Source organism: Sturnira hondurensis, unplaced genomic scaffold, assembly GCF_014824575.4.
Source record: "Sturnira hondurensis isolate 20B ecotype Veracruz unplaced genomic scaffold, ASM1482457v3 Scaffold0024333, whole genome shotgun sequence".
In the NCBI taxonomy this organism is placed as follows: domain Eukaryota; kingdom Metazoa; phylum Chordata; class Mammalia; order Chiroptera; family Phyllostomidae; genus Sturnira; species Sturnira hondurensis.
Genome location: NW_028096964.1, coordinates 1,106,219 through 1,123,304, shown reverse-complemented (window position 1 = coordinate 1,123,304; position 17,086 = coordinate 1,106,219). Strand labels below are relative to the sequence as shown.

At 40.0% G+C, this 17,086-nt stretch overlaps 1 protein-coding gene across 3 annotated transcripts in view; it reads right to left on the bottom strand.

Annotated features, from left to right (window-relative positions):
* The window catches only part of COL4A1 (collagen type IV alpha 1 chain), a 152,606-nt gene that overhangs the window by 82,935 nt on the left and 52,585 nt on the right, over nucleotides 1-17,086 (bottom strand). For all 3 annotated transcript variants that reach the window (XM_037038353.1, XM_037038352.1, XM_037038351.1), the window contains exon 2: nucleotides 9,578-9,640. In XM_037038353.1, coding sequence (XP_036894248.1) covers nucleotides 9,578-9,640 — 63 coding nt within the window. The remainder of the gene's footprint in view (nucleotides 1-9,577; nucleotides 9,641-17,086) is intronic.

The window sequence follows — 17,086 nt, the reverse complement described above, 5'->3', positions numbered from 1 at the left end:
AGGCATCTTTCATCTCTTTGTAGGTTGGTCTACACGCATGTGGGTGGGCATAGCCTCACACTGATGAGGGAGAACTCTACTGAAGGACTTTACACCGGGAATGATTTCATGGCAGCAGTTTAGAGATTAGCCAAGAACTGTTATTAGCTCTTCACGTTGGCTTTTCATGCGGAGAAATCTAGAGTCAATAGAATCTGTGGCCAGGTAAGGATTACACTTTCACGACACTACGCAGTTAACCAGCGGAGGCAGGCTAAGCCACTTGCCTACGGTGTTGGGTATACCTTTAACACTTCTAACGGGTTTGCCAAAGGGGAAAGAAGACAAAGGGGCACGACTTCCCCACAGTCATCTGGTTTGTTTCTTACCTCTGACTAATTCTTCCTTTGTTTAATTGCACATTGTGTTGAACCACTTCACAAGCATGAGGGTTCTGTTAATACCATTTCTGTGGGTGCAGTTCCCCACGCCTACACTGCATCATTGGCTTGCACCATTATGTGCTGTGGGGAAGCGCTGCACCCACAAACAGGAGGGAAAGCCGACTCCCCACTTTCCATTTGTCAGGGTGGGTTTTAAACCTTCAATCTTGAATTACAGCGTGCAGGCTCATTTCGCTCTTTCTAAAAGAAAGCTCTATTCCTGCCAGTCAATGTTTTGTCGGGATCATATTTAGAAAAAATAATTTTTTCCATTAATAGCCAAGATGAGGACTGTCGGGGCCCAGCATATGGATGACAGCGCACACTCACAGGAGGTGTTCTGGGCTTCCAAAGTCACAGGACACAAAATTCCATTCAAGACCTTTAACTTTTTACTACTCCTTGTAAACGTGGAAAAAAAATCAACTCACTATTTTTGAAGCTGCTCTTGAGGAGATACATTCCAAATATAGTTGCAAATTAAAAAAACATAGATTTTTATCATTATAATCTATCACAGTTTTAATGGGTCTCAGAAGCACAGGGCAAAGGAGCAGATTTTAGGTAGTGGAGAGAAATGAGAAGACGAGATGGAAGAGGGGGAAGTGTGGCCCCCTGTCCCTCCTGCAGGATGGGACGCTTATGTTTCAGCCATGCTCTATGGCGGGCTTTGTGTGCATAATAAGATAAGCCACTTTGCATAAATCCATTTTTAGTGGTTTCCCTACGGTATATGGTTGATGTTTCATCCTTGGATTCAGGCATTTTCATAAATTCTTTATTTTCAAAGAACTATCAAAAAGACAAGAGTAGGTAAATGTGGAAACCGATACTGATTCTCACGATGACTCTGCCAGAGGATGATTCATGTGCAATATGTGGAAATAGGAAATAGGAGACATCTGGAAGCAATCCTGGTATTACAAGACACCAGAAAAAAAAAACACGTATTGACCCAAATAACCAGCTAACATGCCATCGGCTCCTGCGGTGAACACCAGTGGGTTCCCAAGTGATTAAAATAGACACTCTGGAGGGCTGAAACCCATGATAAGGCAAAAAGTAAGTGACATGCCTCTAAGGTTCCCTTTTAAATGATATCTAGAACAAGAAAAATTGGCCAGGGGTGGACAGGAGTTTATACATGTTGTACATCAGGAAAAACAGTTAACAAAACGCTGGGGAAGAGAAAAAAGGGAGAGCTGGTCTCCCTTAGACTGCAAAGGATAACGATTCTGGAAATGGAAGATAAAGCCACAACCCTGACTAGAAATTGGATGATGTTTCCAGACAGACCTCCCAAGTGAGTACATTTCATTTTTCCTCTACCAAAAGCTTCCAAAAGCTACAAACACGCTTCCTAACAAATAGTGCTACGACTTTAAAAACATCCCAGTATCTCTTTAATTTGGGTTCCAGGAGAGCTTCTGCCACAGGTGGCACAAGTCCATTTGTGCACGTACAATCTGTGCCTGGACGCTTATGACTAGGAACCTGCCCAGGACAGGACAAGCATGCCAACTCTTTCCTCATTTTATCAAAATTTTAAAATTGAACTACTGCTAAAATGACAGGTACACATAGATAACATTTTAAATTTCCTGAGTTCTTTTACGCACAACACCTTTCACTTGATCCTTTTAGTGACACTGGAAAACTTGAGGATCAAAGTTCATTTCCCTTTTTTAATACATTAACTTGATCAAAATAACTTGACGAAACACACCTGGCAAAGAGATAGTGGAATTCACACTAGAATCATGGCCTTTATTCAGTAAAACATTCTTTCCTACAGGCTGTTCCTGAGGTGAGAAATAAATGATATCCATGATCAAATAGGTTTGGGAAACTATATATGATGTGCCATTCCTTAAAAGGTTCAGAAGCTTTTTAAAGGTTGCAAGGTACCCAAAAGTGGAAAACACAAGCATCCACTTAATCACAACTCGGAGTTCCCCAAACTTATCTGTCTTTGGAACATCCTTCTACATTCTGTCCCAAAGGAAGTATTTATTAACATCCTCACAGTGGCCTGAGGATCACATTTTGGGAAAGGCTGAAATAGACACTATTGGCTTTTGTGACTGCTCAAAACACATGAAAATAAAGATGTCCAATCAGTCTCAAAAATAGCAGAATAATTTCAAATACACTCAATGCACTAACTAAACAAATCTTAATTTTAATTAAATAAGCCTTCTAACATTTTATACTAAGTAGCAGTTTTTACCACATTTTGACTCTATATATTACACATTTTGGAAGAAAATGAAATTTCTTTTGAAATAGACTAGATTTTGAAATTTTCACTAATTCAAATGTGCTACAGAACTTCTCAGAGTAAGTGCTTAATAAATAAATTGTTGTTACTATTAATAATTCAGTCAGTCCAAATAAGTCAATTAATCAAAAGTTGCAAAGAGCCTACATGAAAATATTTATTTTCATTTACTTGAGAAAAATTAAATAGAAAGAAATACGATACCTTTAATCATTCAGAACAATGGTTAATATGATTTAATTTACGGGTAAAATTTTCAATATTCTGATAAAAATGAAAGATAATCTTGTTAGCTAATAATCCTTAAGGACCCAAATCTATTCTCCACATGTACTAAGAATAATTGGGAATGAAAAGAGAGTAACTAGCCAATAAATGAAGTATAACGTACACAATGCTCTACTCCTGCTGGTGACTATAGCTTTTGACTATGTCCAGAATGGATAAACAGTATGGCCACATTCACCTCCTGGGAAATCAAAGAGACATGCCCATTAAGTAACAAAGGTTACTCCCTTTTAACCAGAGTGAGGAATTTCCTACAGGTCAGAGTATATGCCAGGATTTCCTGGAGGAAGGGAGTGGAGGGGCCCAATCCTCACTATGTACATGCATCTCTTTGACACAGGCCTAAGAAACCCTCAATTCAGTCTGCCCTGAATGCTGTAAAAAAATAAACATGGCCTGAATGACATGGAATGAATGCTGCATTCTGGGCCGGGCTTCCCCTAACCTCTCTCATACAGGGGCAGGGCTCAGACTTGGGCCGATGACCTCTGACCTGCTCCATGTCACTGACAAGGTGGTCCCCTGTGGTTATTTGTTTAATCAGATGGAAGCCTTAGTGCAGGGATGTCAAACTCATTTTCACCAGGGGCCACATCAGCCTTGAGGTTGCCTTCAAAGGGCCAAAATAATTTTAGGACTGTATAAATGTAACTACTCCTTAATTGTTAAGGAGTTGAAATTACATTCAGCCCTTTGAAGGCAACCACCAGACTGATGTGGACCCTGGTGAATATGAGTTTGACATCCTTGCACTAAGGAATGTTCCTCTAGAACTTGAATTGGGAGGTCTGCCCAGTGGCCTGAAGGAATAGGCTCTTTTCTTTGTGGTCCTCCAGTAACCCCTCCAGCATTACCCATTCAGAGAAAGGCTTCAGAAGGTGAGCTTTCCTTGACAGGTGGCCAGGGGAACAGCACCATGGATCCAGATTTGGAGCAAAGGGAGCTTGCGCAAGATTCTAGGATACTCTGAACCATAAGTTCACTGTGTTGGGTTCTCTCGCCTCGGGATCTTCTTATCTTGAAAAGTGGAAACTGATTAATGCTATGTAGCACTTGAATCCTGTTACTGGCCTCTTACTCACTACAAGAGATTAGGCTAGTTCAGTGGCTCTTGGTCCAGGCTGATCTTGCTCCCTGCTCTCCCCAGCCCCCAGGAGACACTGGCCACATCTGGAGATATTTGGGTTGTCACAACTGGGGTGGGAGGGCGCCCCTGGCACCTGGTGGGTGGAGACCAGGGATGCCGCTCAACATCCTACAGCTCACAGGACACCCCCACCATAAAAACATTTTTCTACCCAAGTGTAATAGTGCCAAAGCGGAGAAATCTTGGATTAGTTGGGGTTTTTTTTAGCTGTAAAAAGGGTATAATAATAATACGCATAAAAAGCATTCAGTGCCATGTCTGACCCAAGGTAGAAGTTCAATATACATCAACCTCTTTCTCTTTCTTGTGCTAATACTCCAAAGCCAAGATTTTCCCCTCCTAGCCAAACTCTGTTGTTTATGAGCACAGTGCATAATTTAATGCTAACATTCAGACAGGTTTATATGTAGGTCTGACGTGGAATATCTATTGACTGTCTCAGTACGTATAGGAGCTAAATGGCCGGTAAATCTACCATCGTTTACCACAATAAAAGAAGAGTATCCTGCACAAACTTGGTGCTAAAGCAACATTAACATCTTCCTAGATTCCAGGGCCAGAAACAGAATTATTTCCAGATTGGCCAGATTTCTCCAACTCTTTCAAATCAGAGAAGGTACACATTTTAGGCAAGAAGACATAAATTCCATCTTCAAAGTTCTCTGCCTTGAATGCAGCCTGGGACTATACTAATCAATGACCGCATCGCTGACCCAGAACGGGGAGAGGGGCTGTGATTTGTAAACCATCTCGTTGGTAATAACACAATCACGGGCTTCTTGCCTGCATTGTTGGCAAGGATCTAGGTATCAGTAGGTTAAAGTATTCTGAGAAGACATGAGCTACCCATGCAGTTTCCACTAATCATTAGAATGACTTTCAGTTATTTAGAATCATTAGAATTATAATGATTAGAATTATAATTTCAGTTATTTAAGACTCTCTGTGCTTCCAAGATTATGACTTGGGGATGTCCCTTTTAAGTGTCATTATATTACGAATTATCAAACCTTTTCTATGATAGCATTTATCAACTGTCCAGAGGTGCTTTCTCTGATTAATGTGCCGTAGCTAAATTCGGCATGTGTCTTTATGCGCATGTGTGACAGACAACCTCATTCTATACCCAGGTTAGTCTGGTGAATTAGTGAACACATGATTTGCCTAGATCTTATTCATCTAAGTTGCCCCTTTCATTTTATGACTGTAGGTCACAGGGATTACTTCCTTCTCAGAACTATAGCATTTGTTTTCTATACCATTTCTCCCAGAACCTGATAACACTTAACCTACTGATTTCACGTGCCTGTGTCTTACCTCTAGTTTAACATGAAGTTCATTTTTTCAGACACAGCAGTCATAGAATATAATGACAGCATTACATAAATGCAGACTCCCATGATTAAACTATTTGAAAAACTTCTTAAGCAAGCTCTAGTTTAGCAAAATGTAAATGGTTAACTTCTAAGTCTATAGCAGTAACTTCTGGGAATGTGTGGCCTTTCCTATCATCTCAAACAGTTGAGAAAATCAGGTTATCAAGCAAAAGAGGAGCTTAACTTTTGGCTAGTTCTGAGTAGGCACCCATTCCAAACCCTAATCAGTTTAAGTAGATAACATTCCCACACTGCTGAGGCCTCAGGACACAAAGAACACAAGGCCATTGTTTACAAACCCAAATTAATTACCTAAGAGAAAACATCTGAAGACATGAGTGGCCAGCCAGGGAAGCAGGAAAATAAACAACTCAGCAAAGACGCTAAAATCCAATGAATTTAACTGTTGAACTCAGAATAAGATACCTGGTTCTATATTGGTAACTATGGGATTATAAAATGACTAAGAATCTGCTACATCAACATTTACTTAACTATCTGGAGAATATAAGGCATTCTGTCAATTAATCACATCTTCATGGAAAGCAGGACTTAGCCAAAAGAGATTTGGCAATTTATACTGGAGATATTCCAATTTCCACTGGTGACTTCTAAACAGCCAGTATGTCAAAGTGTTTTTTCAAGAAGATGTGGAAAAGCCATGTCTCAGAAACAATGATTTCCAAATTTCTGAGGCAGTGACACTCTGTCCCAGTTAGGTAATTTTAATTCTTTCTGGGTTATGTGGCTGCTATTATCCCATTTTTTAATAAAAGTCAAAACTTATTTAATTTGTAGACATTTGAGAATAGCAAACACCTCCTATGACAATTGTAGACATTCATTAGTAGCTCAAAAAGTAGGCCTTCACTTTGAACCACAGATTTAAACTGTGACTCTAAACCCTTCCTTCATTTTGCATTTATACCAGATTAGCCTGTCTAGGACTTGCTTTGAGAATGGGTGGGAGTCACTGGCAGTTGCAGAAGACGACTTCTCTCACTGACCTGTATTTCTTTGTTATCTGACCTTGGGAAGAGAGAAATGGAATCAGATCTGAAATCCCAGCTCAGTCAAGCTCTAGGTGTATCACATCATTAAAGTAATTATTTTAACAACACTTCCAAGACAATACGTGGAAGTTTAAAATTTCCTCTTTCCATGGGAGGAAGAGCCACTTCCTTGCTCATACTATGTGAACCATGGGGCCTGAAATCTTTATGCTCAAAAGGATAAAAGACAGATCTTTGATTTCTGTTAAAAAGACATAATTCTAAATCATTCAGCCATTCCCCTGAATTTCAAGAGGCCTTTGAATCCATTCAATAATTAGACTTTGAATGGTTTAATTTATAGCCACCCAGTTATTATTTTAGATAGTCTTTATTTACTAATAACACAAAAAGTTGGAAATGGACAATGGAGGAGACTGCGAGGGAACAAGGTCAAGACCAGAAAGATCATGGAGGTCCCAGGCCCTGCGCCTCGGATTTACTTGCTAGCAAGTGCAGAATTGTACACCCTCTACCCCAGTCCCAACAGGAGCTCTGGGGTTTCCCAATTTCAAGGCTTGGATTGGTCACAGTAGCAGGCTGACCTGAGCCCTCATCACAAGAAAGTGTCACAATCCAAGGGCACATCTTATTCTTTAACACTCTCCTGCCCTTGACCTTTCCAAGACAAAGTGGCAGCAGAGCCTCCTGAATGTCACACTGATCACCAACTGGGGCCAGATGAGCGTATATGGGCCACGGCAAGGGTTTCATCAAGGCTCAATTCTGACAAGAAATGTTTAAAGACCCTTTCCTTGCTGGGTTGGGTGCTAGATGCTGTCTGTGACTCGGATGTGACCCTGCCTCATCTAAGTATGTTTGAGCAACTCTGAACTGAAGTGGGTCAAATCCCTCACTAGCTGTCATCAAGTTATGAAGAAGTCAGCTGAAAATATGTGGAAAGGTATAGATGGATTGGTCTACTTTGTTACATATTAATGGGTGGATTTGGGTAATGATTAAAACAAATTGGGCTAGAAAAATGCATGCACAGAACAGAGGTCTAAAAAGCACCAGAGCCATGTGTGAGTGCCCTGGGGTCTGGGGCTACTTGGGAGAGGAAATCAAAGAAAGTTCGTGGGCTGGCCCTGCCTTCGGAAGAGTGAGAAATAGCAGTTCTGCCTGCCCCTCTCCAGGTGCTTTATGTTACAAGAAAAACAGTAGTGCTGTTTTGTTGGCATCTGAATGTTTTACTTTTTATAGTTGTAAGAATTTTTTTCTTTAATGCAGAGAACTTATACGTAATTCAAGTTAGGTCATTTTTTTTTTTAAAAAGGATCTTTGTGGTATGAACATACTTGCTCTAACTTTAAAGTAAGTCTTGAGAATGCACGCTTGACCTAGCTAGAAAAACTCCCCAAGTGAGAGAATGAACAGCCCATGAAGATGAACTATATCGGATTAGCCAAAAAGTTCATCTGGTTTTTTCCCATAAGATGGCTCTAGTAGCTCTTAGTTATCTTTCACTTCATTTCAAACAGTTTTGCTAGACTGTATTATGACAGCTATATGTAAGTGTGCATCTAAAAAAACTTACGAAGATTGGTAATTTTATGTAGAGCATTTTAATATTGAAAATAGAAGAAACTAAGCAGCATTATTGGTATATTATGCTTTATTATTTTGACTAAGTAAAAAATGCAACTGAAACGCAAAAAAGATTTATGCTGTTTGTGTATGGAGAAGGTGCTGTGACTGACCAAGTGTGTCAAGAGTGGTTCGTAGAGTTTCATGCTAGAGATTTCTCACTGGACAACACTCCATGCTTGGGAGGCCCAGTTGAAGGTGATAGCAATCAAATCTAATCACTAATTGAGAATGTTATACCATGTGTGAGATAGCAACATACTTAAAATACCCAAATCAATAAAAGTTTTAGTGAAAGTGAAAAATGTGTCTTTTATTTTAGGGAAAAAACTAAACAGACTTTTTGGCCTACCCAACAGTTGATAAAGTTGATATGAAATGTAAAAATGTTTTCACATCTTTCACTTATCTGAAAACTATCCAGGCAATACCAGTGCCACCAACCATCAGCGTGTTTTTCTTTAAGAATAACACTGGTATTTTAGCAAGAAGTTAAAAAAGAAATGACAGTTTTCTATAAAACGGAATTCGCTGAATTTCAAAACTGTGAATCTGGGACCCCATAAACCTTCAGGCAGGCTGTGAGTGAGAGAAAAACTCTCGCGATGGCCCGGCTAACACCTTCAGCTCCCGGAGAGCAGGCAGTGGTCCACGGCAGCTCATTGCAGTCCACACCACCTCAACCCACCATGTGCTTCCACAGGGGAGGCTGGCTGGTTTACTGGCCACGTTTTCTCACTGCCATGCCTTGTGTCCATGGTGACTCCTGGAGAGTTTAAAGGTACACACTGTCCCTAGGTAAAAACCACCCAGGTATCCTCTCTCATATCTGAAATGCACAAATATGAGTTGCATTCCAAAGAAAATGAGCTGTGATTCTTAATGAGAGGGAAGAAGAGTGCTTGATTGGAGAAAAGCATTTTAACTTTCCATTTGGGACCCAATAAATATTTACTATTGTTGTAAATAAATCTAGATAAGTATGTGATTTATCAGTTAAATACTGTTTTACATAGTAACTTCCATGGAGATCCCACAAGTTCAACAGAAATTCCTTATTTTTTTCAGAAAAAAAAAGCTAAGTTTTTTTCTTATACATTAATTCCAAAGAAAAATATGGACTTAACAGATTTTCTTCCAACACACTTGTTCCTTCTTGAGTCAAAAGAGAAAAATGAATGAAATCCCTTTTCGTACATTAATTGCCACTAATTAGTACAATCTTTGAGGAGTAATTGTTAAGATTTTTTAGCAATGTTAAACCTGGTTTTGCTTCATTTATATTACTCTGGGGAAAATGGTAAAGTAGTAATAAGGCTTTAACACAAACTGCTGATTACTTGATTGGTTTAAATGTACTTTCTAATAAATTCCACATTGATGGCAACTCAAAAGGAATTGTCATTGAAGTTTCAGCTACTTACCTTTTGTCCCTTCACTCCGTGGCAGTCACATTTCCCACAGCCAGAGCCAGCACAACCACCACCCTGGAAATAAAAGAAAAAAGTCTGTAAGTGGAAGAACTTTTGTAAATCGATGTCCACATCTGAACCAAAATGATTGTGGCATCTTCACCTAATAATGGGAAAAGTGTTACCCTGTCATTACAAACACGGTCCTAACATGTGGAATCTGCATCTGTGCTAATGGCGCTGTCCCCTCCACGTCCTATGGTCCATCTGTGTTGCCCTAACAGACGAAACAGCAGTCCTGGAGTAGCACATATCAGAGCATTGGTTACTCCAAAAAGCGAAGATTGTCACGTATACTTTTTGAAATGGACTCTCCAAGAGATGTGAACAGGACACAACGTATTTGTAAGGCGACGAAAGCGTCACACTTCTGCTTTAGGAATTGAAGACCTGAGACTATGAGAGATAACTTAGCTGGGCAGAGTCCATGCTTTGGCCCTCTCAATCCCAGGGAAATGCAGGCATGCAAAAAAAAAAAAAATTAAACAGACACTTGTGCAACAAGTAAATAAATGAAGGGGCTTACTTTTAAGCCCAAACCCTAAAGAACTGATTTTTAACTCAATTAAAGCTTGAATGTTCAATTAAAGAACAATCAACAACTAAACGTTCCTTGTAGTTCATTTCTACCATATAAATTAATGTCAGAACTGCATGGGCCCTGGCTGGTGTAGCTCAGTGGATTGAGCGTGGGCCTGCGAACCACACCATCACGGTTCAATTCCCAGTCAGGGCACATGCCTGGGTTGCAGGCCAGTTCCCAGCAGGAGACTCACGAGAGGCAACCATACATTAATGTTTCTCTCCTTCTCTCCTTCCCTTCCCCTCTAAAGATAAATAAATAAATAAATTTAAAGAAAAGAACGGCATGGAAAAGAATTCAAGCATGTAATAAAAGCTGGAGAAGAAGGGAGCTGACATGTTTAAATGCCCATCGGGCGCTAAACACAATCAGCTATAATCCCCATTTTAGAGACTGAAAACTGAATTGGGAGGCGAAATAGAACACGCAAGGGTGTTGAAATTAGCGCCCAACTTCAACTTCCAGTACATAAAACTTGCAACACACTAAAAGTCAAACATATGACAGTACCTACACACATTTGCAATTTTCTTAGAAGAATCCAAATTTTAAACCAAAATAGAGGTATTTTGGACAGACTGTAAGAGGGTATGATAGAAATAATTTTAATAAGCTGTTAAATCCGAGATAAAAATGTGTAGCTAAATTCTGCTTCAACTGATATGTTTCTTGAAAATAAAACCATACTGTTAATAGCATTGTGATCATGTGAAATCTATTTTTAAACAATATACTTCTCTTTGCTCCATTGCCATGGAGATCTTCTGCATAAAACAACTGTATCTAAACCCTGGCAGGTGTGGCTCAGTGGATTAAGCATCAGCCTGTGAACCCAAGGTCCCTGGTTTGATTCCCAGTCAGGGCACTGTTCCCAGCTGGGGGCAAGCAAGAGGCAACTGATGGATGTTTCTCTCCCTCTCTCCCTTCCTTATAAAAATAAATAAAATCTTTTAAAAACCACATCTGAAAATAGGTATTTTGTAAGTGAAATCTGAAAGGTCCCTCCAAGACAGTAAACTGTTCTTAATTTTATATTTTGGAAGTGGGACAATTGAGAACAATCCAGACTCCTGAAATTATGGTTTTGTTTCTTTCTCTGGCTCACATTTTAGGCAATTTTCAGCATGCGCTCTCATTACCTCCTAACATTTTAAATCAATCCATGCTCACAGTTTACTTCACATTCTGGGTTTTGGTGACCAAAGACTTAAACCTGTGCTCCAGAAGGTCCTTTCAAAATGCACAAATACATGTACTAAGAGGCTCAAGAAGTGTACCTCACTCAGCATCACCATCACTGGTCCAATCCCAGGTGAGCACTGACTGCTCTCCACCTAGGATTTCATAAAATGTTGACCACATGGCCCTGGTCAGTGTAGTTCAGTTAGTTGGAGTGTTGTCCCATAAACTGAAAGGTCACGGGTTCAAGTCCTAGTCAGGGCACATGCCTGGGTTGCAGTTCAGCCTCTGGTCAGTGAGCATTCAAGAGACATCTGGTCAATGTTTTCTCACACTGATGTTTCTCTCTCTCTCTGTCTCTCTCTTCCCCCACCCCACCCCCTCTTCCCTTTCCCCTATCTGTGGAATCAATAAATATATACATCCTCAGGTGAGGATTAAAAACAATGTTTGACTACATGCCTCTATGCGACATTTATTGTGTTTCCTTATACTCCTTTACATGTATGTCTCCCCACTACCTCGTGAGCACTTCAGGGGCAGGACCAGACCCTCTCAATGAACCTGATACAGACTGGATTTCACTGAGCCCACATCGGCTGTAAAACTGACAATGAGGAACAGCACTGACTGCATGTTGATGCATCATCAACTGTTAAATCTACCCCAATTTCAGAGCTGTTTAAATACTAATAAATAGGCATATCTCAGAATCGATGAAATAGAGTAGCCGGTACCCAATTACTACTGTTTTGTTGGTGGTGGTGGTTTCCATTTAATCATCCTTACACTAACCACCATAGATAACGGCCCGTCAACTCACAATGTATCGCTGCACCGCGGCCCTGCAGGGGAAAAACTCCAAAAAGGGAACTCGGCAATGATTGTGAGACCACTCCAGACCACCACACCAGACAGAGAAGAATGGAGGTTCTCGGGGGTGCAGGGGTGCCCAGAGCTGCCCAGAGCTGCTAGGTTAGCCCTCGGGCCTGGAGAGCCCAAAGGTGAGGCAGCTCTCAGTCGCTGAGCCTCCAGGTTGGCCTCCCCTCTGTCACTACCCCACTTCCCACAACTTTCCTGCTTCTGACCCAGGTTCAAAAAGCCGTCTCTACTCTTTAAACTCTGCTAAACTCCATTTCACTCCTACAGGTACCAGAAGGAAAATCCAACCAGGCGAAGACTCATTCATTTGTACAGTATTTATTTGTCTACCTACCACGAGAGCTTAGCTGGCAGAAACCCAACAAGGGCCTTTTCTACTTAGAGTTTCTCTAAACTTCTAATTAAACAGAAATCCAATGACTGAAGCTGAACATGGTTATATGGTGATTCTGGAGTTTTCTCTCATGAAATGTTGATAAAATCTCAGAGGCTTATCTTTATTCAATTGGAGGGAAGTTATAAAAACGAATTTCCTGGAACTGTTCCCTTAAGCTATCAGTAAATGCCTTAATGGCAGGGGACAACAGATAAGAGGTTACAGGGGCACAATTGTGGATCTTGGGGTCAAGTTGCTTGCGAGTCTCTGCCATAGAAATACACCCATCGTGTGCGTAACAGATGATCAGTTTTGCCCCGGGCAGCACTTGGCCATGACAACCACTGAGGGAAATCTGAAACAAAAAATAAAGGCCCAGAGCCTTTCTGCAGATTCTATTATGGAAGTAAAGGCCCCCTCAACCTGTCCCCACCAGCTCAAATCAAGTAAAACTTGTTTTCAATTCTCAGACCAAAGACATTCATGTTTCCTCATCTGTTTTATTCATTTGGGAGATTCTAGTACCAATTCTGGCCCTGGAAGACAATTCCAAAGAATTGATAATTCTAAGAACAACTAAATTATGGTCACCTTTTCAGAACAAAAAGCACTATTAGACCATGATGTTTGTTAAACATTCTAGGCAGCCTAGCATTTTATGTAAATGGCTCTGTTTTTAAGGGGGAAAATCTAATTTTTAGAATAACAAGCAGAAATCACAAGCTGCACATTTACTTTGCTAAAAATCAATTTTGAAATATCACTATTCAGGTCCTTCACAACTGCTGTCACATAGTGACCTGTGCTGGCTGTCACCCTACCATACAGAGAGGTATTTCCGTTGTGATTCAAGGATGCACGGCTAAAAAGAATACCAACAGTACTCTGAGCATCCCTTTTTAATCACGTGTAGTAATACATGATTTAGAAATAGCTAATTAAATGAAAAGCCTTGAGTAATACAAATCTCAATCTTCCATTTTGACTGAAAGGGCAAATAAACCATGAGTTACCCAGATTTATAATTTCTTTGGTGACCTACATATTAAATGCTACGTCATGAATTTCATGACTTCCCGAGGAATTACATTTTGCATCTGGACCTCTCAGCAGTATCAGAAGATATACATAGTCTCACAGACTCAAACAGCTCCCTACTGGCTGCACATCTGAAGGAATTTGCAAGGCTGCTCATTTTTTCCCAACATCTGAAATATATTGGGCTTCATTCAACTAGTTCCCATCCCATCTGTTTCAGATTCTAGAAAGGGAAGAACTTGTACATTTTGTGAAGTACTCACACTCTTTCTCTCCGCCTTTCCCCTCATTGGAGTGCTCACGTCAAGAAAATTAGCTCCAAGTCCCTACAGCAATGTCTGTGCTTTCTTCCCGTAAGGCAATTGCTTAAGCCAAATTGTCATGGCAGACAAGTCGGTCATGGGGAATGTGGCTGAAGATCCCAAAGGTCAAAGAGTTGTGACTCTTGGTCTCCCTTATAAAAGAAACCATTGAAGGCCAAAAACTGGATGAGTCACCAGGGCCATTGGGGAAAGGAGAACCCAGAAAGCTCTCAGGGGGAAAACATTGTCATTTATACCCTTAAATCTGTAGAAAATAATGAAAACCAAGTCAATGTTGACAGTCCTTTTAGCCTCTTTCCAGTAGACCATCGAGCCAATAATTTACCGTGAGAGTAGAATAAGTGACCTTCAGGCAGAAGGTGAACAGAATGAATTGTATTTGAAACAGAAAAAACACATCAGTTCTAAGAGAACTCTGTCAGATACACATAGGCACATACCACATCAGCAGCAGAGATCAACTTCAAACACAAACAAGTAATACAATTTGAAAGGAAGGCAAAAGAGACAACAAAATAATCTCTAAAGCAAGTCACTTTTATCTTCTATACAAGTCTCTGTACTATATTTTTCAGGGTACGATAAAGTAATTAATATTATTCCAATTTTTCTGCCACGCCCCAATTAAAAGATTTTCAGAGTCAAATCATCAGCATTAATCCTATAAAGTATGTTATGTTCTACTAATTCCCAAAGATTTACGATACAGAGCACTATTGCCAAAGAAGGAAGGGAAATAATGGAGGTCAATGACTCTAATTTGCCTATTAAATAAAGCCTATTTAAAGCTTAAATAAAACCCATTTCCGGTCTTTCTCTGTTCTGTCGAACAACGGGGGTTCTTCTCAACATTCAAGTGAGTTCCACGTGGGGATGCAGGAAGGGGAGGGCTGACTAATTCTGTTGAGACGGTGCCTTTCACTTAACCCAAGGACAAGCACTGCTGTGAGTCTGAGACACGGAGGCGAGCAAGGGCGAGCACTGTGGTGCCAATTTGTTATCTGTAACATAACTACTGTACAAAAGTATATTTGGAATGATTTAAGCAAAGTGAAATCCTCCATTTTTATTTTCTTCTTGCTTCTGGTGGGAGACAGATCTTTAACATCACAGCTTCAACAATTTTTATGTGTTTCACATCCCACCAAATAGGGACATGTGGAGATCTGCCAAGTCTAAACAGCTTATCTTTCAAATTCTTTTTCACATTCCCTATGTTGTGCAAAATGTCAAAATAGTTTTGTGGTGATATTACTACCACAATTTTCTCTGGGATGGTAGCACTTCTCCAGAGAATCTTTTGAATAAGTATATATCCAACTAGAGAAATATATGAAGACAAAAAATATTTATTAGGGCCACTTGGGCAGAAATACAAGTGTGCAGAAACCGAAAGTGAGCTTTCAGACCCGCCTGGTGAGATTCTCCAGGGGGATGACCACTTTGGAAACCTGTCTGGTGGCATCTCCAGCAGCCAAGCGTTCACACACCTCTTCCCCAGCAATACGCTTCTGTGGATACCTCACAGTGCTGCCTGCCACACAGTGCCGTGTGCGTCAGAGCCAGGTTCATACATTTTTATTACTGTATCCATTTTAATGAAACATTATTCACCTTCATCATGTGCTACTACAGTTTGAACTTTTTAATTCTCTTGTTTTTAATTCTACTTCATTACCAAAAAATGCAGGTGTGGAAATAAAAGATGACTACCAAAAAAATAAATAAATAACAGGCAACAAACACATTCTTTCTTGGATTAAAAAAAATTAAAAAATATGGAGTATATGTGGAGGATTTTAACATTTATTTCTTAACTTTCACCCTCCTGTTTGTGATTTTTAACTAGCATATGCTATTTTTGGTAACTCTTGTTTTAAAATTTTGCTTATTACCATGAGTTTCTGGAAAACAACTCTCTACAGTTCCATGCACTCCCCACCCTGAGAGGATTGCCTTGAATCTTAAACTTCAACAGAAGAGCACACCAGATGGTCCCACTGCAGGCAGTTCAAGGACAGTGAAATTATCTTTGGTGAAAGAAGTCAGAATAGTGGTGACTTTCAGTGGGGCTGATTAACAGGGGTACAAAGGAAGTTTCCAGAAACACTCTCTGCTTCATCAGTCTGTTCACATTACATGGGTGGGTGGTTGCATGTAAAACTTCATTGAGCTGTGAACTCAAATGTTTTAATTTTGTTGTACTTAAAAAAAATTTTAAGGGCCTACTCAAGAATGCTCACAGCAGCACTGTCCATGGCAGCCTCCAAATGGAACAGCAGAATGTGGAAAACACACAATCTTATGCATTCACAGACTGAAGCTGCACACTGTGCATACACTGGCGTTGACTTGGATGACTCTCACGGGCAGAATACTGGGCAAACGGAAGCGGGGCACAAAAGAACACACTGAGTGAGTCCATTTACGTTGATGTAAAGTTTAAAATGAAACAAAATGAAGTTAGCAATGGCTACTCTCGGGCGTTACTAGTGATGGGGAGAAGACCCAAGGGATGTCTTGGCTTCTGAAAACATTCTGGCTCATGATCTGGCTTCTATTTCATGGGTATGGTCACTCTGTGCAAGATGCCCTGAGCTGTGCACGTCTTTCATAAAATTTATCCTCCAAAAAGTGTGTATAGAATTTTAAAATTACTACCAAAATAGAAAGCAAAATATTGGCCAAGTGTTGCAGTACAAATAAAAACTTCTTAAAAGCTTACATTTGCACAATGTTGTTGAACTTCCAAAAATATGCTTGGTATTGTAGATTTAAGACTGATTAATCTCCAAGGAGCTAACAATCCCTGTGCTTTCAGCCGCATTTGTTTTCTCATTACATTATCATCATTTTGTTGTGATCAGTGTAAGACAGATACAATTCAAAAGATGAAAATAATTCTTCATCAAAAAAATAATTAAACAGAAAGGAGAACTTAATTAAATAAAATAGACTTCCTGTTCCATCCAATCAGGGAAAACATGAAAACAGAACATCCTTACTACTTTTCAGACTTACAAAATATTTCTGCTCTAATTTGAAAACAACTACAAGTGTTGATACATTCTTGGCAAAAA